Genomic DNA, 25045 nt, shown 5'->3' on the forward strand with positions numbered 1-25045 from the left:
AGTTGGTTCATTTTTATTGCTAGGTAAGTTTGATTGTATGAAGAGATATTAAAAAATGAATAAGAATAATTGCAAACGTGTTACAAAGTGCATAATTATGAAGTGCATAATTCAACTACTGCTCTTCCTTAAATTTGAGCCTCAGTTTCCCTGGTATCAGTAAACAGACCCCTTATCACCCCGTTGTTCAAGTAAGAAATCTGAGAGTGAATGAGACACTTCTTCTCCCTTCATTTCCCAATATACAACTCATGTCAAATCCTGTCAATTTCATCTCTAGATTATTTCTTGAATCTGGTCTCAAGGGATCAGATTTTGCCACAACTCAGAACATTCTAAACATGCAAGAATTTTGATTTTTACCTTAGAAGAAATGGGAGGCCATTGAAGGAATTTAAATAAGAAAGTGAGGTGACCTGATTAAAGTAAAGATTAATAAGTATTTAGATTAATACATCTTTATTATTTACTATATTTATTAATTAGTAAATAATAAATTAGAATGTGGATAATAATTAGAAGGGACCAAGACTGTATAGGGAAAGGATCTTTCAGGAGTCCAGAGGAAAAATGATAGTGGTTCTTTTATGAATTTAAAGGTGGGGGAATGGGAGAATTTGGAGACATGCTATATTCTCAGTGGGGCCCATGATAAGAACTTAGCCAAGGTCTCACTTTTAGATGATAATATAACTGTGATGAGAAATTCAGATATACCCTCCTATTGCTTGCTGCTGCCTTGATTTAGCCAGTTTTTTAGCCAAACTCATCAGTATCCTAAAGGAATTAAGCATAAATATTCTTGGATCATTTGCTGATGAGCTGGAAGGAATTAGAGAATTATAATGATACATAAAAGAAAAAAAATATTCCGCATATTTAATGCATCCATTCAGCTTTCTGTCCATTTTAAGATTTTTTTCCCCCCAGTGGTTGCTACAGTAATAGTATCCATGTATCAGCTTCAAATGGTCTGTAATCAGTTTTATGCAAATAGTTCTGACTGTGTAGATATACAGACCTCTTGATGAGGTCTTTAACCATTAAAGGTCAAGAATCAATGACTTAACTGTGTTTTCAGTGTAGAGTACACAGAAATGCATGTGACAATAATCTTCATTCTTAAGGCACATAAAGTTTACATCATGTAAACAGATAAATGACAGAGTCACATTGCCAGTGCAATGTGAACAAAATATGAACAAAATTCTGGAAGTTTGTTAGTTACACTGGTGCTTTATCTCTTCCAGGTGACTCCTGAAGTATGGCTGACCACAATAGTTCCTCCTGCAATAACCCTATAAGGTCACCCCATTTAACCAGGCTCTACTTCGTAGTGCTCTTTGGAGGGCTGGTGGGCATCATCTCCATTTTGTTCCTGCTGGTGAAAATGAACACCCGGTCTGTGACCACCACAGCAGTCATTAACCTGGTGGTGGTCCACAGTGTTTTTCTCCTGACAGTGCCTTTTCGCTTGACCTACCTCATCAAGCACACTTGGACATTTGGGTTGCCCTTCTGTAAATTTGTGAGCGCCATGCTGCACATCCACATGTACCTCACATTCCTGTTCTACGTTGTGATCCTAGTCATCAGGTACCTCATCTTCTTCAAGCACAAGGACAAAGTGGAATTCTACAGAAAACTGCATGCTGTGGCTGCCAGTACTGCCCTGTGGCTACTGGTGATTATCATTGTGGTGCCCCTGGTTGTTTCTCAGTATGGAATTCATGAGGGTTATGACAAACACCACTGTTTTAAATTCCACAAAGAACTTGCTCACGCATATGTGCAAGTCATCAACTATTTGATAGCCATTATTGTCATAGTTATTGCAGTGATTCTCTTGGTCCTCCAGAGCATCATCATTGTGTTGATGGTGCGGACTCTACACCACTCCTTACTATCCCATCAGGAGTTCTGGGCCCAGTTGAAAAACCTGTTTTTTATAGGGGTCATTCTTATTTGCTTCCTTCCCTACCAGTTCTTTAGGATCTATTACTTGTACACTGTGGCACATTCAAGTGACTGTAATGACAATGTTGCATTTTATAATGAAATCTTCTTGAGTGTAACAGCGATTAGCTGCTTTGATTTGCTGCTCTTTGTTCTTGGGGGAAGCCATTGGTTTAAGCAAAAGATAATTGACCTATGGAATTGCCTTTTGTGTCGTTAACCACAAAGTATAGTATTCAGAATTACTTCCTTAATGTTGAGAGTGAAAACAGGAATGGTTATTATTATTATTATTATTTTTGCCGTACGTGGGCCTCTCACTGTTGTGGCCTCTCCCGTTATGGAGCACAGGCTCCGGACGCGCAGGCTCAGCGGCCATGGCTCACAGGCCCAGCCGCTCTGCGGCATGTGGGATCTTCCCGAACCGGGGCACGAACCCATGTCCCCTGCATCGGCAGGCGGACTCTCAACCACTGTGCCACCAGGGAAGCCCAGGAATGGTTATTTCATTACTTGATTAAAACCACATCTTAATACAGCCAAATAAAAGGACTATAAAATGTCAGAGCCTTCATTTCAGCCCTTATTTAATTCCTACCATCTCTGAATGATACATATACAAAGACTAGTAATGTTCAATTTACCTGGTGTTGCAATACTGCATTCTTTTCCAATATAAAATATCTACTTGGCCCATCCAGGTACCATGGTCTAATGGTTTCTGAGTTTTACTAGCTTATTTTAGTTTCCTCAGTTTGAAACATGGTCTTTTCTTAGGCTTTGGACTGGACTCAGCCCTCTAGTTCTTTTCATTCCACTTAACCTTAGGTAAATTAATCCTGGTCATGGTCACTTCAAAGACACAAACTCTATTTGGCTAACCAGATGAGATGACTATTCAACTCACACCCTCACAAAAAACAGATAAGGGGGGAGAGTAATAAAAAACTTTTTTAGATTACCATACTTTGGTGGGAAGTCACTTATCTAGACATCAAGAGAAACAGATCTCTTTGTGGCCTTCTGCTATAATAATTTTCTAGATTTGTCCTTTGAAAGGTCAGGTTTAAGGACATGGGATCAACTCCCTCAATATCTCCAAAAATCATTTAAAAGCTTACTGAGTATATCTAAATAATGGTGAAACTGTAACTTAGACAATATTCCTGACCAATATGCTGCTAGGCATTAAAATGAGTTCCCAAAGGAAGTGATTTAATTTTCCCCCTTTCTGTTTTTTGAAGGATTTCTAGATATCCTGGGCCACAATTTAGATTTCCTTTGCTGACAAAGTTATACTGAAATCTTAGAGTCCCCTCCCACCCTTAAAGTTATGTGTCTTCAATTAATTAAAAACAATATTCTAAAAAAAAAAAGAACTCTTGAGAAATATATAGGAAAACCATTAATTTAGGCTATGAGATTGGGCTGCTAAATTGAAACATAGGCTTATGGATTTTTTTCCCTTGTGCCCATATTTCTACTATTTCCCTCAAAGTTTCACAATCTTGAAACTTTCCAAAGAACTGATCCAGTTTCATATTTGAGCCTTCAGAACCTGAAGCAATTCATGGTAGGAAGAGAAGAACGGAATGAATTAAGGTAACTTTTTTCTTTCCCCAGCAAGATAAATGTTCAGGATTTAAAGATTTTTCTTTATTTTTTATACTCTATGCATCCACAAATTCATCAGATGAATAAGAAATACCCCTGGAGGTTTTATGATCACTAAAATTGCTGAGCCATAGAAATTAATTTTGAGGAAGAAAAAGCAAAAACATACATACATGACTTATCCAAATTTTTTCCTGCTTTAAACTTTCACTTATTCATCTTGCTTTCTTTTTAAGTTATAGTTATAGTTTTTAAATTTCTTATTTGTCTTCTTTTCCCATCTTTTCTTAGTTTTTTCCTTCTCATTTGACCCATAATATTTGTAAGAAAATTTCTAAGACCCAAAAAAGTTGTGAGAAAATTTGTTACACCCATAAAATGTGTAAGAAAATAATTATAGTAAAATATTTTTTAAATTTAAAAATTATTTATGAGAATTACATCATTTCTCTTCTTATATATCCATATCTTACTGTCATAATATCTGTTAGCTTGTAGATTGTATTACTCTTCCAGACTTTAAATTATGTTGAGGTCTGGCAATTATACTTTTCTCTGTATTATCAGATATTATAATAAAGGGCCTATTTTTGTAGACCTATAAGAATTACTATCCCAAATACAGAAATGCAATATATAAAATATCTTATTCATTAATATTTACAGAATAAACAAAAAGTTTCAATTTGCCAGTTTTTTGTCTCTATTTGCTTTACAAGTGAATCTCATGAAGGAGTGGGGGTGACACTGGCCTCTCAGGCCACTTTGGATATCACTATTATAAGAGAGTACCACTGGCATTTGATGGCTGGGGTCAGAGGCTAGACACCCTGCCTTGCACACAATTCAAAATTAGCAGGACTTGCTCTGTTTTTGAATGTTCTTCCAGACATTTGTGAATTGAAACATATGCTCATAATAATCAGAGCAGTTAGTTAGGTTTTATTCAGTTTTCATAAACACATAGTATTTTCTTGGTATGGTTTTAATTTTCTGAAATTTCCAGAAATGTAGCTACCATAGATATTGAGGAAAGATTTTACTCTGTTTTCCTCAGAACTTTAACAAGAATTGTTCATTCCTTTGGAAAATCACATTTTCAATGGCAATATCATCTGCAACATTAACAAACAACACAACACACCTGTAAACAATATTTGTAGTTGTTGTATTCAGGTTGATATTAGATATAGGTGCCAACATCAGACTGCCTCATTTTGTCTCCTTTTGTGATCATGTCTGAGCATTTACACAGAAATACATATATTTTATTATAAGTAACTTTCTCTTTCACTACTCATTTATATTACAGTTAGAACATTACATGTATGGAAGGGTTGTATTATCTATGAATTTTATTTTAGAATGGTAAAAATGTTGCCAAATATTTGCAATAAAAAATAAGGCATTGGGTCTGCAAGGATTGAGAACCACTGAGCTACCACAAACAGGGTCAGTTTAAAAGGGAGAATTGCCAGTTACGACATTATGGACTGGAAAAATATTCCTATATTTTGGGAATACTTAACCTCAGTGTGATTCAATTATGAATTATTTCTTTCATTACTGTAGTGATTAGAAGAATAAATGCAACTTTTAGGAAAATACAAAAAGAATATGTATTTTTCCTTTTTGATAAGACAAAGGTATTTCCCTGAGCCTCACAACTCCCAGGTTGGCTCTTGGTCAATATCTACCAGATTTTGAACCCACAGATAATGGCAATTTTTTTTAATGAAATGAGCTTTGTATGAAATGATTCAAGAAGTGTTGAAAATCCCCAAATCTTCCCCAAATCCTTCTTAATGGGACCGCCATTAAAACTGCATTCCTAGGTTAATATGGCACTTCTTCTGAAGGAGAGCAGCAGTTCAATCCACTCCAGTCATTAGCTCTTGAACATGAAGACAATGAGGTGAACCTTTGTGAAACTGCCATTTCTTAGATTTGGTAGATTTTGCCCACTTAACCTCTAATAAGATAAGGCATAGGCCAAGGACTCTCATACCTATTGGGGCTGATAAGAACAAGGAAACTCTCCTTGTAATAGGGGCTGACTAAAACATTTTGAAAATAGTTGGTAACAAAAACCCTATGGTAAAGGGGCATAGTAATGGTGGATTTACTTGAATAATGCTGAGAAATCTCAGGAGGCCAAAGGGCATCTATAGATATCAGAAACCAGGCATCAGCCAGGGAACCTGATTTTGGTCTTGGGCATGGCTGAGCCCTATTTCTGTGATAGAACGAGAATGCTAGGCATTTACCAAGACAAAACTCAGAAAAATGAGCAAGTTCTATTTCCTGAAGGGATACACATGTGGACTGGAACTTCCAGAGACAGGAGCTGGGCCCCAATGTCAAAATGTACCTGATGGAGGCTTCAATATGAGACATATTGTAAAAGCTATAGTAATCAAAACAACATAATGTCAGCATAAAAACGGATACATAGATCAATGGAAGAGAATAAAGAGCCCCCAAATAAACAAATGCATATAAATTAGTTTATGACTAGGTGTCAAGAATATACAATGGGGAAAGAATAGTCTCCTCAATAAATGGTGTTGGGAAAACTGGACAATCACATGCAAAAGAATGAGATGGGACCCCTATCTTGTACCATATGTAAAAACCAACACAAAATGAATTAAAAACAGATTCAAGATCTGAAACTGTAAAACTCCTAGAGGAAAATATAGGGAGCAAGATCCTTGACAGTTGTCTTGGCAAAGCTTTTTGGATTTGACACCAAAAGCAAAGGCAACAAAAGCAAAAATAAACAAGTGAGACTTCATCAAAACTTAAAAGCTTCTGTACCGAGAACGAAACCAGCAACAAAATGAAAACTTACAGAATGGAGAAAATATTTGCAAATCATATATCTAATAAGGGGTTAATATCCAAAATATACAAAGTACTCACACAGGTCAATAGCAAAACCCACAATGATTCAATTAAAAAATGAGCAGAGGAACTGAATAGACATTTTTCCAAAGGAGACATACAAATGGCTATCAGGTCGATGAAAAAATTCTCAGCATCATTAATTACCAGGGAAATGCAACCAAAACCACAATGAAATATTAACTCACACTGTTAGAATGGCTATCATCAAAAAAATAATAACAAATGTTGTTAAGGATGTGGAGAAAATAGAACCTCATGCCCTGTCAATGGGGATGTAAAGTGGTACACCCACTATGGAAAACAGTATGAAGTTTCCTTCAAAATTAAAAATAGAACTATCATATTATGCAGCAATCCAATTTCTGGATTTCAATAGCTAAAGAGGGGATTCCCTGGTGGCACAGTGGTTGAGAGTCCACCTGCCGATGCAGGGGACACGGGTTTGTGCAGTCCGGGAAGATCCCACATGCCACGGAGCGGCTGGGCCCATGAGCCATGGCCGCTGAGCCTGCGCGTCCGGAGCCTGTGCTCCACAACAGGAGAGGCCACACCAGTGAGAGGCCCGTGTACCGCAAAAAAAAAAAAAAAAAAAAAAAAAGCTAAAGAAATTGAAAACAAGATATCAAAGAGATATCTATACTCTCATGTTTATTGCTGCATTGTTCAACAATAGCCAAGATATGAAACCTAAGTGTCCACCAACATATGAATGGATAAAGATATATCATATATATATATATATATAATTCCATATATGGTATGTGGAATCTAAAAAAAAAAATCACAGTTATAGTTGTAGAGAGTAGAAGGATAGTTACCAGGGGCTGGGATGGTGGGGGAATTGGAGAGATGTTGGTCAAAGGGTACACATTTACAGTTATGTGAGTATGAATAAGTTTAAAGACCCAATGTACAGGCATGATGACTATACTTAATACTGTACTGGGGACTTCCCTGGTAGTGCAGTGGGTAAGAATCTGCCTGTCAATGCAGGGTACACGGGTTCAAGCCCTGGTCCAGGAAGATTCTACATACTGCGGAGCAACTAAGCCTGTGCGCCACAACAAATGAGCCTGCATTCTAGAGCTCACGAGCCACAACTACTGAGCCCATGTGCCACAACTACTGAAGCCTGCACGCTTAGAGCCTGTGCTCTGCAACAAGAAGCCACCAGAATAAGAAGCCCGCACACCGCAACAAAGAGTAGCCCCTGCTCGCCGCAACTAGAGAAAGCCTGAGCACAGCAATGAAGACCCAACGCAGCCAAAAATAAATTAAACTAAAAAAAATATACTGTATTGAACCGAGGAAATATGCTGAGTATAAATTTCAGGTGCACTTGTCACAAACTAAATATGGTAACTATGTAAAGAAAGAATATATTAACTGACTTGACCGTAGTAATCATTTCACTATGTATGTGTATTGGGTTGGCCATAAGGTTCATTTGTTTTTTTCCATAAGATGACTCTAGTAGCTCTTAGTTGTCTTTAACTTCATTTGAAACATTTTTGCTAGATTATATGTGACAGCGTCATATCCGTGTGTATTTAAAAAAAGACTTACCAAAATTGGTGAATTTTTGTGTAGGCATTTTAATATTGAAGATGGAAGAAAAAAAGCAAAATTTTCAGCATATTATGCTTTATTATTTCAAGAAAGGTAAAAACACAACTGAAACATAAAAAAAGATTTGTGCAGTGTATGGAGAAAGTGCTGTGACTGATCAAATGTGTCAAAAGTGGTTTGCGAAATTCCCGTGCTGGATGGAGATTTCTCACTGGACAATGCTCCATGGTCGGGTAGATCAGTTAAAGTTGATAGTGATTAAATCAAAACAATAATTGAGAACAATCAACAATATACCACGCAGGAGATAGCTGACATACTCAAAATATCCAAACCAAGTGTTGAAAATCATTTGCATCAGCTTGGTTATAAGAATTGATTTGATGTTTGGGTTCCACATAAGTTGAGCGGACAAAACCTTCTTGACCATATTTCCACATGCAATTCTCTACTGAAATGTAATGAAAACGTTCCATTTTTAAAACAAATTGTGACGGGTGATGAAAAGTAGATACTCTACAACAATGTGGAACGGAAGAGATCGTGGGGCAAGCGAAATGAACCACCACCAACCACACCAAAGGCCCATCTTCATGCAAAGGTGATGTTGTGTATATGGTGGGATTGGAAGGGAGTCCACTATTATGAGCTCCTTCTGGAAAACTAAACGATTAATTCCAACAAGTACTGCTCCCAATTAGACCAACTGAAAGCAGCACTCGATGAAAAGCATCCAGAATTAGTCAACAGAAAATGCATAACCTTCCATCAGGATAACTCAAGACTGCATATTTCTTTGACAACTAGGCAAGATCTGTTACAGCTTGGCTGGGAAGTTCTGATTCATCCACCATATTCACCAGACATTGCACCTTTGGATTTCCATTTATTTCGGTCTTTACAAAATTCTCTTAATGGAAAAACATTTCAATTCCCCGGAAGACTGTAAAAGACACCTGGAACAGTTCTTTGCTCACAAAGATAAAAAATTTTCGGAAGATGGAATTGTGAAGTTGCCTGAAAAATGGCAGAAGGTAGTGAAACAAAAGGGTGAATACATTGTTCAATAAAGTTCTCGGTGAAAATGAAAAATGTGTCTTTTATTTTTACTTAAAAAACGAAGGCACTTTTTGGCCAACCCAATATATCAAATTGCATGTTATATACCTTAAATATATTTAACTTTTATTTAAAAAATATTTTAACTATAGCAGTAGCTTCTAACTTCTGTCATATTGAAAATACTATCAACACAAAAGTTTTGAAAAGGAAAAGGCAAATGTGTTCTTTATTTTAACACTAGATGGCAGCCCAAAGTAACAATTGGACCTGTTTTCAAAGCTTGTTACTTGAGTTTTAAGCTTAATTTATTTTAAAAAGGGGGTGGGATAGAGAAAAAAAGAAAATGAAATAATAATAACAATTATATTGTTTTCAAAACTCTGCAATAGATTCTCAGGGTTTTGTTTTCCCTTAAAAGGGATATTTCATAGTAACTCTTCCTGTGTGAAGTTGATTGAGAAGATATTGTTAAAATATAACTCTTTAGTTATAAGGGCAAAAATAATTCTGAAAGCAAATATTTTGGCTTAGGCCATATTTAGAGATTTTCATGCTTTATTTCAATAACAGTAGCTGCAACCAATTTTTGAACCCAAATTATGTTGATTCTTGCAAATAATTTATAGAGAACACAGTTGTTTTTGTAGAGAATTAAGATTTACGTGATCTATTATTATTATTTCTTAATGTCTGAAATTTGCATAACATTTGAATGCCTTTAACACAGGATTTCAGGAGACTTCTCTACATCTTTTTTTTTTTTGCCATTGGAATTTTTATTATTTTAATTTGACTTATATGAGTAAATAAGGCAAAACTTTTTGGAAGCCTTCAATAATCTCACTTTTCCACTTTATGATCTATCTGTACACTGAGGCTCAGTGATTCCTCCATCAAGGCTGATTCCCATGAATGCCCAACAGAAAGAAAAAAGAATAGAAAGGAGAAGTAGATACATCAAATTTTGCTTAGGTCTGCTGGCAAATTTCCATGATGTCAGCCCAGTTTTCTTTTTGTTCCAAAGCAGAGGCTCACGGGCTTCCTTCTGTTTCTTTTTTTTTTCTTCTTTTTCTTTTTTTTTGCTTTATAAAAATTTAATCAGTTATACATATACATATGTTCCCATATCCCCTCCCTCCTGCGTCTCCCTCCCAACCTCCCTATCCCACCCCTCCAGGCGGTCACAAAGCACCGAGCTGATCTCACTGTGCTATGCGGCTGCTTCCACTAGCTATCTACCATACGTTTGGTAGTGTATATATGTCCATGCCGCTCTTTCACTTTGTCACAGCTTACCCTTCCCCCTCCCCATATCCTCAAGTCCATTCTCTAGTAGGTCTGTGTCTTTATTCCTGTCTTACCCCTATGTTCTTCATGACATTTTTTCCCTTAAATTCCATACATATGTGTCAGCATACAGTATTTGTCTTTCTCTTTCTGACTTACTTCACTCTGTATGACAGACTCTAGGTCAATCCACCTCATTACAAATAGCTCAATTTCATTTCTTTTTATGGCTGAGTAATATTCCATTGTATATATGTGCCACATCTTCTTTATCCATTCATCCGATGATGGACACTTAGGTTGTTTCCATCTCCGGGCTATTGTAAATAGGGCTGCTATGAACATTTTGGTACATGTCTCTTTTTTTTTTTTTTTTTTTTTTTTTTTTTTTTATCCATTTTTTTTAAGTTTATTTATTTATTTTTTTAATTAGTTTCTGCTTTATAACAAAGTGAATCAGTCATACATATACATCTGTTCCCACATCCCTTCCCTCATGCATCTCCCTCCCTCCCACCCTCCCCATCCCACCCCTCCAGGCGGTCACAAAGCACCGAGCTGATCTCCCTGTGCTCTGCGGCTGCTTCCCACTATCTATCTACCTTACGTTTGGTAGTGTATACACGTCCATGCCTCTCTTTCGCCTTGTCACAGCCCACCCTTCCCCCTCCCCATATCCTCAAGTCCATTCTCAAGTAGGTCTGCGTCTTCATTCCCGTTTTGCCCCTAGGTTCTTCATGACATTTTTTTTTTAAATTCCGTATATATGTGTTAGCATACGGTATTTGTCTTTCTCTTTCTGACTAACTTCACTCTGTATGACAGACTCTAGGTCTATCCACCTCATTACAAATAGCTCAGTTTCGTTTCTTTTTATGGCTGAGTAATATTCCATTGTATATATGTGCCACATCTTCTTTATCCATTCATCCGATGATGGACACTTAGGTTGTTTCCAGCTCCGGGCTATTGTGAATAGAGCTGCAATGAACATTTTGGTACATGTCTCTTTTTGAATTATGGTTTTCTCAGGGTATATGCCCAGTAGTGGGATTGCTGGGTCATATGGTAGTTCTATTTGTAGTTTTTTAAGGAACCTCCATACCGTACTCCATAGTGGCTGTACCAATTCACATTCCCACCAGCAGTGCAAGAGTGTTCCCTTTTTCCCACACCCTCTCCAGCATTTATTGTTTCTAGATTTTTTGATGATGGCCATTCTGACTGGTGTGAGATGATATCTCATTGTAGTTTTGAGTTGCATTTCTCTAATGAGTAAAGATGTTGAGCATCCTTTCATGTGTTTGTTGGCAGTCTGTATATCTTCTGTGGAGAAATGTCTATTTAGGTCTTCTGCCCATTTTTGGATTGGGTTGTTTGTTTTTTTGTTATTGAGCTGCATGTGCTGCTTATAAATTTTGGAGATTAATCCTTTGTCAGTTGCTTCATTTGCAAATATTTTCTCCCATTCTGAGGGTTGTCTTTTGGTCTTGTTTATGGTTTCCTTTGCTGTGCAAAAGCTTTTAAGTTTCATTAGGTCCCATGTGTTTATTTTTGTCTTTATTTCCATTTCTCTAGGAGGTGGGTCCAAAAGGATCTTGCTGTGATTTATGTCATACAGTGTTCTGCCTATGTTTTCCTCTAAGAGTTTAATAGTGTCTGGCCTTACATTTAGGTCTTTAATCCATTTTGAGCTTATTTTTGTGTATGGTGTTAGGGAGTGATCTAATCTCATACTTTTACATGTCCCTATCCAGTTTTCCCAGCACCACTTATTGAAGAGACTGTCCTTTCTCCACTGTACATTCCTGCCTCCTTTATCAAAGATAAGGTGACCATATGTGTGTGGGTTTATCTCTGGGCTTTCTATCCTGTTCCATTGATCTATCTTTCTGTTTTTGTGCCAGTACCATACTGTCTTGATTACTGTAGCTTTGTAGTATAGTCTGAAGTCAGGGAGCCTGATTCCTCCAGCTCCATTTTTCGTTCTCAAGATTGCTTTGGCTATTCGGGGTCCTTTGTGTTTCCATACAAATTGTGAAATTTTTTGTTCTAGTTCTGTGAAAAATGCCAGTGGTAGCTTGATAGGGATTGCACTGAATCTGTAGATTGCTTTGGGTAGTAGAGTCATTTTCACAATGTTGATTCTTCCATTCCAAGAACATGGTACATCTCTCCATCTATTTGTATCATCTTTAATTTCTTTCATCAGTGTCTTATAATTTTCTGCATACAGGTCTTTTGTCTCCTTAGGTAGGTTTATTCCTAGATATTTTATTCTTTTTGTTGCAATGGTAAATGGGAGTGTTTCCTTGATTTCACTTTCAGATTTTTCATCATTAGTATATAGGAATGCCAGAGATTTCTGTGCATTAATTTTTTATCCTGCAACTTTACCAAATTCATTGATTAGCTCTAGTAGTTTTCTGGTGGCATCTTTAGGATTCTCTATGTATAGTATCATGTCATCTGCAAACAGTGACAGCTTTACTTCTTCTCTTCCGATTTGGATTCCTTTTATTTCCTTTTCTTCTCTGATGGCTGTGGCTAAAACTTCCAAAACTATGTTGAATAAGAGTGGTGAGAGTGGGCAACCTTGTCTTGTTCCTGATCTTAGTGGAAATGGTTTCAGTTTTTCACCATTGAGGACGATGCTGGCTGTGGGTTTGTCCTATATGGCCTTTATTATGTTGAGGAAATTTCCCTCTATGCCTACTTTCTGCAGGGTTTTTATCATAAATGGGTATTGAATTTTGTCGAAAGCTTTCTCTGCATCTATTGAGGTGATCATATGGTTTTTCTCCTTCAATTTGTTAATATGGTGTATCACGTTGATTGATTTGCGTATATTGAAGAATCCTTGCATTCCTGGAATAAACCCCACTTGATCATGGTGTATGATCCTTTTAATGTGCTGTTGGATTCTGTTTGCTAGTATTTTGTTGAGGATTTTTGCATCTTTTTTCATCAGTGATATTGGCCTGTAGTTTTCTTTCTTTGTGACATCCTTGTCTGGTTTTGGTATCAAGGTGATGGTGGCCTCGTAGAATGAGTTTGGGAGTGTTTCTCCCTCTGCTATATTTTGGAAGAGTTTGAGAAGGATAGGTGTTAGCTCTTCTCTAAATGCTTGATAGAATTCGCCTGTGAAGCCATCTGGTCCTGGGCTTTTGTTTGTTGGAAGATTTTTTATCACAGTTTCAATTTCAGTGCTTGTGATTGGTCTGCTCATATTTTCTATTTCTTCCTGATTCAGTCTTGGCAGGTTGTGCATTGCTAAGAATTTGTCCATATCTTCCAGGTTGTCCATTTTATTGGCATAGAGTTGCTTGTAGTAATCTCTCATGATCTTTTGTATTTCTTCAGTGTCAGTTTTTACTTCTCCTTTTTCATTTCTAATTTTATTGATTTGAGTCTTCTTCCTTTTTTTCTTGATGAGTCTGGCTAATGGTTTATCAATTTTGTTTATCTTCTCAAAGAACCAGCTTTTAGTTTTATTGAACTTTGCTATCATTTCCTTCATTTCTTTTTCATTTATTTCTGATCTGATTTTTATGATTTCTTTCCTTCTGCTAACTTTGGGATGTTTTGGTTCTTCTTTCTCTAATTGCTTTAGGTGCAAGGTTAGGTTGTTTATTCGAGATGTTTCCTGTTTCTTAAGGTGGGATTGTATTGCTATAAACTTCCCTCTTAGAACTGCTTTTGCTGCATCCCATAGGTTTTGGGTCGTCGTGTCTCCATTGTCATTTGTTTCTAGGTATTTTTTAATTTCCTCTTTGATTTCTTCAGTGATCACGTCGTTATTAAGTAGTGTATTGTTTAGCCTACATGTGTTTGTATTTTTTACAGCTCTTTTCCTGTAATTGATATCTAGTCTCATAGCATTGTGGTCGGAAAAGATACTTGATACAATTTCAATTTTCTTAAATTTAGCAAGGCTTGATTTGTGACCCAAGATATGATCTATCCTGGAGAATGTTCCATGAGCACTTGAGAAAAATGTGTATTCTGTTGTTTTTGGATGGAATGTCCTATAAATATCAATTAAGTCCATCTTGTTTAATGTATCATTTAAAGCTTGTGTTTCCTTATTTATTTTCATTTTGGATGATCTGTCCATTGGTGAAACTGGGGTGTTAAAGTCCCCTACTATGAGTGTGTTACTGTCGATTTCTCCTTTTATGGCTGTTAGTATTTGCCTTATGTATTGAGGTGCTCCTATGTTGGGTGCATAAATATTTACAATTGTTATATCTTCTTCTTGGATCGATCCCTTGATCATTAGGTAGTGTCCTTCTTTGTCTCTTCTAGTAGTCTTTATTTTAAAGTCTATTTTGTCTGATATGAGAATTGCTACTCCAGCTTTCTTTTGATTTCCATTTGCATGGAATATCTTTTTCCATCCCCTTACTTTCAGTCTGTATGTGTCTCTAGGTCTGAAGTGGGTCTCTTGTAGACAGCATATATATGGGTCTTGTTTTTGTATCCATTCAGCCAATCTGTGTCTTTGGTTGGAGCATTTAGTCCATTTACGTTTAAGGTAATTATCGATATGTATGTTCCTATTCCCATTTTCTTAATTGTTTTGGGTTTGTTATTGTAGGTCTTTTCCTTCTGTTGTGTTTCTTGCCTAGAGAAGTTCCTTTAGCATTTGTTGTAAAGCTGGTTTGGTGGTGCTGAACTCTCTCAGCTTTTGCTTGTCTGTAAAGGTTTTAATTTCTCCACCAAATCTGAATGAGATCCTTGCTGGGTAGAGTAATCTTGGTTGCAGGTTTTTCTCCTTCATCACTTTAATCATGTCCTGCCACTCCCTTCTGGCTTGTAGAGTTTCTGCTGAGAGATCAGCTGTTATCCTGATGGGGATTCCCTTGTGTGTTATTTGTTGTTTTTGCCTTGCTGCTTTTAATATGATTTCTTTGTGTTTAATTTTTGACAGTTTGATTAATATGTGTCTTGGCGTATTTCTCCTTGGATTTATTCTGTATGGGACTCTCTGTGCCTCCTGGTCTTGATTAACTATTTCCTTTCCCATATTAGGGAAGTTTTCAACTATAATCTCTTCAAAGATTTTCTCAGTCCCTTTCTTTTTCTCTTCTTCTTCTGGAACCCCTATAATTCGAATGTTGGTGCGTTTAATGTTGTCCCAGAGGTCTCTGAGACTGTCCTCTGTTCTTTTCATTCTTTCTTATTTTGCTCTGCAGCAGTTATTTCCACTATTTTATCTTCCACCTCACTTATCCGTTCTTCTGCCTCAGTTATTCTGCTATTGATCCCATCTAGAGTATTTTTTATTTCATGTATTGTGTTTTTAATTGATGCTTGATTCACCTTTAGTTCTTCTAGGTCCTTGTTAACTGTTTCTTGCATTTTGTCTATTCTATTTCCAAGATTTTGGATCTTGGAAATAGAATCTTGGATCATCTTTACCATCATTATTCTGAATTCTTTTTCAGGTAGACTGCCTATTACCTCTTCATTTGTTAGATCTGGTGGGTTTTTATCTTGCTCCTTCTCCTGCTGTGTGTTTTTCTGTCTTCTCATTTTGCTTATGTTACTGTGTTTGGGGTCTCCTTTTTGCAGGCTGCCGGTTCGTAGTTCCCGTTGTTTTTGGTGTCTGTCCCCAGTGGCTAAGGTTGGTTTAGTGGGTTGTGTAGGCTTCCTGGTGGAGGGGACTAGTGCCTGTGTTCTGGTGGATGAGGCTGGATCTTGTCTTTCTGGTGGGCAGGTCCACGTCTGGTGGTGTGTTTTGGGGTGTCTGCAGACTTTTTATGATTTTAGGCCACCTCTCTGCTAATGGGTGGCGTTGTGTTCCTGTCTTGCTAGTTGTTTGGCATAGGGTGTCCAGCACTGTAGCTTGCTGGTCGTTGAGTGAAGCTGGGTGCTGGTGTTGAGATGGAGATCTCTGGAAGATTTTTGCCGTTTGATATTATGTGGAGCTGGGAGGTCTCTTGTGGACCAGTGTCCTGAAGTTGGCTCTCCCACCTCAGAGGCACAGCACTGACTCCGGGCTCCTCAATTTGGGATGATGTGTTGTCTATTCACGTATTCCACAGATGCAGGGTACATCAAGTTGACTGTGGAGCTTTAATCCTCTGCTTCTGAGGCTGCTGGGAGAGGTTTCCCTTTCTCTTCTTTGTTCTCACAGCTCCTGGGTCTCAGCTTTGGATTTGGCCCCGCCTCTGCGTGTAGGTCACCGGAGGGTGTCTGTTCTTCGCTCAGACAGGACGGGGTTAAAGGAGCAGCCTCTTCGGGGACTCTGGCTCACTCAGGCCGGGCGGGAGGGAGGGGCATGGAGTGCGGGGCGAGCCTGCAGCGGCAGAGGCCGGCGTGACGTTGCACCAGCCTGAGGCGCGCTGTGCGTTCTCCCAGGGATGCCGCCCCTGGATCCCGGGACCCTGGCAGTGGCGGGCTGCACAGGCTCCCGGAAGGGCGGTGTGGACAGTGACCTGCGCTCGCACACAGGCTTCTTGGCGGCGGCTGAAGCAGCCCCAGCGTCCCACGCCCGTCACTGGGCTCCGCGCTTTCAGTCGTGACTCGCGCCCGTCTGTGGAGCTCCTTTAAGCAGCGCTCTTAATCCCCTCCTCGCGCACCAGGAAACCAAGAGGGAAGAAAAAGTCTCTTGCCTCTTCGGCAGCTCCAGAGTTTTCCCGGACTCCCTCCCGGCTAACTGTGGCACATTAGCCCCCTTCAGGCTGAGTTCTCGCCGCCAGCCCCAGTCCTCTCCCTGCGCTCTGACCGAAGCCTGATCCTCAGCTTCTAGCGCCGCCCGCCCCGGCAGGCGAGCAGACAAGCCTCTCGGGCTGGTGAGTGCTGCTCGGCACCGATCCTCTGTGCGGGAATCTCTCCGCTTTGCCCTACCCAGGTATGTGGGGAGTTTCTTGCCTTTTGGGAGGTCTGGGGTCTTCTGCCAGCGTTCAGTAGGTGTTCTGTAGGAGTTGTTCCACGTGTAGCTGTATTTCTGGTGTATCCGTGGGGAGGAAGAGTGATCTCCGTGTCTTACTTTTCCGCCATCTTACCCGGAAGTTCTCTCTACATCTTAAATCCTGAAGAGGCTGGAGTATATGAGGAACAAGCCAGTACCTTACTGAGGTTTCCCCTACAATGACAGACAGCCTTTGATTAGCCCAGGGACACTTTTATTCTTTTGACTTGTAGATAGTGTGATGAAATATTTCTCCAACTACTATGCTATATGATTTATGACTGCTGAAACCTATATCAGCCAAAAAAAAAAAAAAAAAGAAAACTAGGAAAGAGAAAGCAAGTTAAGATTTATCCTCTCTGTCACAAGGTTGAATATGTGGTGTCCATTGTGTGCCAAGCAGAGTGAAGTGTTCAGAAGATTACCAATGTGAAAAACTTGGTTGTTGTTGTTTTAATAATCTCAAGCTTTCATAACAATTAGACATAGAACACAAATAACTTTTTTTTTCTGAACCATTTCAGGGTAAGTTGCTGAACTGATGCCCCATCACTTCCTAATATTTTGGTGTGAATTTCCCACAAACAAGACCTGTGTCTCCTACAAGTCATACAACCTCCAAAATTGGAAAATTAATGTTGATTCAAGATTACCATCTAATTCACAGATGCCATTTAATTGTCATATTTCTTCAGTCTCTTTCACTCTGGAACAGTTCTCAAGTCTTTCCTTGCCTTCCATGAACTTAACACAAACTAGATTTTTTTGTAGTTTGTCCCTCAGTTTGGGTTTGCTTCATGATTAGAGTCAGATTATCTATCTTTGGTAGTAATATCACAGAGGTGATGCTGTTTTCTCAGTATATCTCATTGCCATGAGGTGGTCCACAATTTTAACTTGTCTCATTAGTGGTGACATTCACTTTGGTCACTTAATTAAGGTGGTATCAGATTTCCCCACTGTGAGGGTTTTTTTCTCCTTGTAATTAAGTATTTTGTGGAAAGCTATTTTGAAGCTATGTTTAATCCTATTCCTCATGAAACATTGGCCAGCTATCATGAAAATATGCTTACTATCACTAGCATTCAAGTAAAAGCAAAGAAGGTAACAAACATTTTTATCATAAGATTTTTTAAAAGTTTGAGAAAAATCTCTTAATGGTAAGTGTGAAAGGCAATATTGTTAGAAGTGATATTAGTACTGCTTTTTGGAGTGCAATTTGGAAATAATAAAATAAGTTTTAAAGGTATATATTTCTTGGTATAGTAATTCTATTTCTATATGTCGGTCCTTAAGAAATCCACAGAAATGGACTGTTGGGAATTCCCTGGCAGTCCAGTGGTTAAGACTTGGTGCTTTCACTGCCATGGGTCCAGGTTCGATCCCTGGTAGGGGAACTAAGATCCCACAAGCCAAGTGGCGAGGCCAAAAAAAAAAAAAGGAAAAAAGAAATCCACACATGCACAAAGATGTATGTTCAAGAGTGTACACTGCAGCATTATTTGTATTAGCAAAAAGTCAGAAATGACCTAAATCACTTCAAGTGGGGTGATTAATTAATAAGCTATGGTATATCCATGTTCTGGAATTCTTTGAATTAGTTGAAAATAAATAGAGGTATATGTTTTAAGTTAGAAGACTTCCATATTATTAAGGGGGAAAAAAGTGAGTTGTATCCCTTCTCCATATCTTATGCTATATGCAGACATCCAGTCTTCCACCAGATCTTGTCAAAATATACCCTGAATCCAACTACTTCTTATCATCTTCACTATTATCATCCTGTGCCATTCAAGGCCCAGCAAGAAACAGGTGGCTCATTAAAACCAGGTAATTTGAGGAGGATATATTGGAGGGATTGTTTAAAGGTATGAGTAGAATTTAGGAAACTCAACAAGGGATAGTATAAAATCTTGGGGTTACCAAAGCACAAAGCCTTCTTATTATAGGTTTAAAGGGGCAATTGATGGGAGATGTTATAGAACCAGGAGAGAACAGATGTTTGGACAGGGGCTGCCCAGGAGAAGCTATGGTAGAGGAATGGACCAACTCCTGTGACCCTGCAGGGAGTGAGCCTGGAGAATAAGTACCCTCCTAACTCTCCTCCTGTTCTCCAGTTTCTGCCAGTATCTCCTATTGGCTGAATCAAACCAGCCTTCTGGGTACAAAACACCCATGAAGGATAGAAAGGGATCTGGAGAGGCAAACAGAAAATATCCAGCACCCTACTCCAACGCGCTATCTTCTCTTGCCAGAGCCTCCTAACTGCTCCAAATTGTTCTCAGAGTTTTCTCTCTTGCCTCTATTGTCACTTAAGAAGGAGTTAAAGGGTTCCCTTATTTCTCTGCTCAAAATTCTTTAAAGGCTTCTCATCACACAATAAAATCCAAAGCTACTGGCCATCTCTCCATCGTCACTGCCAACCATTCTTTCCAAGGTCACTTGCTGTTCCTGCCTGGAACGTTCTCTCCCCAGATATTCCCATGGTTTTTCCCTCTGTTTCATTTGCATTTCATTGCAGAGATGAAAATGTCACCTCCTCAGACAGAACTTCCCTGATCAACCCATCAAAAATATACTTATTATACTCTATTCCATACCTTGTTTTATTTTTCTTCACGTTAATTTTTACCCTCTGACATTATATTATATGCTTATTTGAAATTTTAAAATCAATTTTCTCTCTTCAAATTGCTTAAAAAATTTTTTTAATTAAAAAGATTTTTTTACTTAAAAAATGTTTCTAAATTTTTATACAGTTTTAAAGGTTACTTTCCATTTACAGTTATTACAAAATATTGGCTATATTACCCATGTTGTACATCCTTGAGCCTATCTTACACCCAGTAGTTTGTACCTCCCCCTCCTCTCCCCTTCCCCAGTCCCCCACTGGTAACCACTAGTTTATTCTTCTCTCTTCAAATTGAACGCAAGCCTCAAGAGGGAAGGAATGTTTTTTCCTGGTTTGTTTACCATTGCAAGCTCAGAATACAGAATAGTTCTTAGCAATAAATGCTCATTAAGTAACTGTTAATAAAGGAATGAATGAATTAATGGATCCTCCAGAATATGGGAGGAAGCAAGAGCTTTTGCAATGCATAGGAATAATCTACAATATACCTTTTGATAGATACATAAATAACCAAAAATAACAGCTTTTAAATTATGGTTTTTATTGAATTACAATGTAATCATGTCACAAAACAATTTGGTCTGCTCAATGAGTAAAATATTTTTTATATTTTAGTAACCTCAAGAGATAAGATAGATTTTCTACTCATTTTCCAACAATGGTTGCCAAATACAAGCCACTCTACTACTGACATAGGACTTTGTATATCCAGGGAAATCAACACTTTCTAAAATGGTCATTATTATTAACTGATTTATGAATTTATCTAGCTATTGAGCTTTGGGATAGGTATAATTTAGTGTTTATAAGCCATTTTCTTTAAAAAGTCTGCTCAGTAGTCAATGGCTTTTGTTAAGACCACAGAAAAAGACTTGAAAAATTGCCTTTCTGAGCTAAAAACAAGGCTGGAAGTCATTCAACTCAGTTTCCCTTCAGTGGGCATATGAACCAGTTCGCCTTCTCTTTATTTTCTTTGGTAATCTGAACAATTTTGATAGTACCGCTTTAAAGCTAAATAAAAAGAGCTCACTTTATAGAAGCATGGTATCCATATGAGGCTTACAATAATTTTTAATATGCCCCAAGGAGATGATTCTTTAATGGCAACTATTTCTCTACATTATTATTATTATTATTATTTATTATTATTTTTTTTGCGGTACGTGGGCCTCTCACTGTTGTGGCCTGTCCCATTGCGGAGCACAGGCTCCAGACGTGCAGGCTCAGCGGCATGGCTCACGGGCCCAGCCGCTCTGCGGCATGTGGGATCTTCCCAGACAGGGGCACGAACCCGTGTCCCTTGCATCGGCAGGCGGACTCTCAACCACTGTGCCACCAGGGAAGCCCTAACAGTCATTTTTATTTATATGTTCACCTTTGTTGTATTGCTTATGATCCTCTTGGCTAAAGCAGCTTGCAAAGCTCAGAGTAACTTTTAAGTTACAGAGGGCTCCACATGTATCCAACACAAAGCCTTTTAACACGCCAGTAAGGAAGGAACAAGCCAGTAAGTAAGATTTGCCAGGAAGCAAATCCCCTATCACAGATTCATTCAATCACAAAGATTTGTTTCAAGGCAGTCTGAAATCTGAACTAGCCCAGTAAGTTTACCAGCCAAAACCTCACAGCCCTACCCTTGCATCACTACTCAAACATTTCCTTATACATGAAGACGTTTTTATTTTCTCTTTAAGATAATACTGAATAATCTAAAAGTCCTGCCTGTTCATTATAGCACCTTGAACATAAAAATAAGTCAGAATTGGCTGAAGACCAGAAAGAGTCAATCATCTTAAACTGAAATAACTGTGTCAGCAAGACCTTTTATAATTTTTAGAAATTATAATCCCATTCTCGCACTGTGAAGAGGCATGAAGTTGCCTAGGATATACTACTTAGCATGACAGATTTGGTGGTGGCATTTTTCCAGATCCTCTCTCAACTAATCTGAAATATTACAGCTGTATTTAAAAGGCCAGATAATAGGGATGTTTGCCTCCATTTACATAATAGTCATTGTTCTGGTTATCTTCTTCTGTGTCGCAATCCAGAACTTAGTGGCTTCAAACAACAAGCACTTTATTATATTTCACAATTTCATCAGTCAGATATTTGGGCATGGCTTAACTTCTTCTGTTCCATTTGGCATTGACTTAAGTCACTTAGTGGCATTCAGCTGATAGATGGGCTGATCTGGAGGGTTCAAGATGACTTGACTTAACGTCTGGGGCCTTGATGGGTATGGCTAGAACATAGGCTCAGACTATTGACTGGAGCACCTTCACATGGCTTCTAGAGCATGATAAGCTCAGAGAAATCTGCCTTCCTACATGGCAACTTGTTTCCCCAAGGATGAGTGTTGCAAAAGGCCCAGGCAGAAGCAGGGCTTTTTATGATCTAGTTTTGGAAGTTCCAGAACATCACTTCTGTCGCATTTTATTCATCAAGCAAGTCACTAAAGCTAGCCCAGATTCAAAGAAGAAAACGGGCTCTTTCTTCTGTCTCCTGATGGGAGTATGGCATGCTTGTACAGGGAAGGAAGAAATTGATAGTAGCCCTCCACCATCACGATGGTACTGGAATCATGATGACTGTGGACCAACACCAAGCAGTCCATCTCCAAATGATTACTTTACAAAAAAGAAGTATCTTTAAAATACTGCAATCTGTAGCAGCTATGATCTTTAATTTTCAATTCTAGGCCTGAAATATCTCCTAGTATTTTTGATACTTAGTAATTTTGATACTGAATTATTCTAGCCCAAAATATCCAAGACCTATATGACCTGGATTTTCATTAGTAGTATTTTTTATCCCAGTGATCGTTTCGATCCTTTGTCAAATAAAATTTTGTAAGATATGCCCGGTAAATGTACACATGGGAAAACATAGTACATTGCAAATCAGAAGTTAACAGTAAATCATGCCATCTTGAGCCAGCAAGATATACACTTTATCACTGGGGCCTTATTTTCCCACATGAAAAGGGGATTAAAGACGGTATTTAACTCAGGGGTCACTTAATAACAGGAACAAAAGAGGGGATAGATATGATTACAGATCCTACAGACTTTAAAAATATAATAATTGTAATGAACACCTATATGCCAATAAATTTGACAACTTAGATGAAATTAATGAAGTCTTTGAAAAACACAATTTACCAAGACTAGTACAAGATCACAAAGAAAATCTGAATAGTCTTGTTTCTATTTAAAAATTTGAAGTTGTTTTCAAAAACTTTTCCACAAAGAAAACTCCAGGCCCAGGTTATTTTGATGGTAAAGTCTACTAAACATTTAAGGAAGAAAATGAGATAATCCATGGTCAAAATGATCAACAATCTTCTAAATAAAGGACATTGACATAGAATGGGTTAAAACAAAACAAAATAAAAAAGAGGGTTTAGAAATGAGTGTGAAACAAACTTTCCATATGTTCTCTTTAAATCCCACATTGTAAATGCAGTAAAACAAGTGTAGGAGGAAGAGATAATCAAAAAACAAAATTGCTAGAAACATGTCTCAGAAAAAACAGTTCCAAAGTATATTTTGTTTCATTTTGTCTTACTTAAAAATATATAAATTGCCATAGTTTATGTGGAATTTGATGCTATGTTAAAAAACAGGCATATTGCTAAGAAAGACAAAATTGAATTGAATTACTCTATAAAATGAATTGATATAAGATTTAGGAAGATCAGTAAATGAAGCATAGCATTATTCATGTTATGATGTGGCATTAAGAAAATCCATATTGTGTTAAAGTGTAGTGAAAATGACTTTTCATGTCTAAATACATGAGTATGGTTCCCAGAACAATCATAAACAGTAAATATGTGTCACCTCAAAGGAGTTAGCAGCAAACATCTTATGGCAATAAGATTGAAGGACAGTTTCTAAGTCTCAGAGTATACTTATTTTGCTCCCAGTTCAATCATGAAAATTGTGACTAACTGAAATATTTACAAACACTTCTAGGAATAACATATCTGTGAAGATATAGAATAAAATGTAGGTGGAGTATAAACTTCATAAAATAAAGTCCAAATCAAGAGATAAATCACTCAAGATGAAGATAATTGTCTAGAAAAATATCAAAGGCTTGCCTTAAAAATTTCACTTTAGGAAGTTCCCTGGAAGTCCAGTGATTAGGACACGGTGCTTTCACTGCCGTGGCCCAGGTTCAATCCCTGGTCAGGGAACTAGGATTCCACAAGCCACGTGGTAAGGCCAAAAAAATATATTTCAATTTAGAATTTAGGTAAGTCCAACATAAGGAAGATTCAGGAGTAGCCAATAAGTCACCTATAGTATTACTGGGTTTTAGATTTTTTTAATTTTATTTATTTTGTAAATATTATATATATTGCAATTGAAAACAGAAGTCTTGGAGTAAATATTTTGTGACTTTCTGAGGGATGCCTCAAATTGAAAACAGTGATATGTATATTTTTAACTATCTTAAACTTCTTTGCCCCCATTTAAATCTTTGCTAAGGTTTTTATCTCTTTTGATGTTATAATTTCTATGGCTTCTTCTCTATTTGCTGTTAACAGGTAAATCGGAGATATACATTACAGCAAAAAATAAAGCCAGCACAGTTACCTAATAGGCTCTGAGACTGAACAACATAAAATTTCTATTAAGTTCTACAGCATTTAAAACTAACTAGATCTAAGCATAATGCAATATACTTTATCAATGATCTATCATTCACCAGAGGGCAGAGAGCAGAAGCAAGAAGAACTACAATCATGCAGCCTATGGAACAAAAACCACATTCACAGAAAGATAGACAAGATGAAAGGCAGAGGGCTATGTACCAGATGAAGGAACAAGATAAAACCCCAGAAAAACAACTAAATGAAGTGGAGATAGGCAACCTTCCAGAAAAAGAATTCAGAATAATGATAGTGAAGATGATCCAGGACCTCGGAAAAAGAATGGAGGCAAAGATCGAGAAGATACAAGAAAAGTTTAACAAAGACCTAGAAGAATTAAAGAACAAACACCTAGAAGAATTAAAGAACAAACAAACAGAGATGAACGATACAATAACTGAAATGAAAACTACACGAGAAGGAATCAACAGCA

The 25045-nt window shown here is 37.7% G+C and overlaps 2 protein-coding genes across 2 annotated transcripts in view; one reads left to right on the forward strand and one right to left on the reverse strand.

Moving 5' to 3' along the window:
• The window catches only part of ELMO1 (engulfment and cell motility 1), an 813276-nt gene that overhangs the window by 762675 nt on the left and 25556 nt on the right, over window positions 1-25045 (reverse strand). The window lies entirely within an intron of this gene.
• Window positions 1265-2317, forward strand: LOC308622498 (putative G-protein coupled receptor 141; the record flags this gene model as incomplete). Its single annotated transcript, XM_081243950.1, has 1 exon — window positions 1265-2317. The coding sequence occupies one exon, from the start codon at window positions 1265-1267 to the stop codon at window positions 2174-2176; it is 912 nt and encodes a 303-aa protein (XP_081100076.1). The 3' UTR covers window positions 2177-2317.

The sequence above is a fragment of the Mesoplodon bidens genome (assembly GCF_964165515.1).
Source record: "Mesoplodon bidens genome assembly, chromosome: 9".
NCBI lineage: Eukaryota > Metazoa > Chordata > Mammalia > Artiodactyla > Ziphiidae > Mesoplodon > Mesoplodon bidens.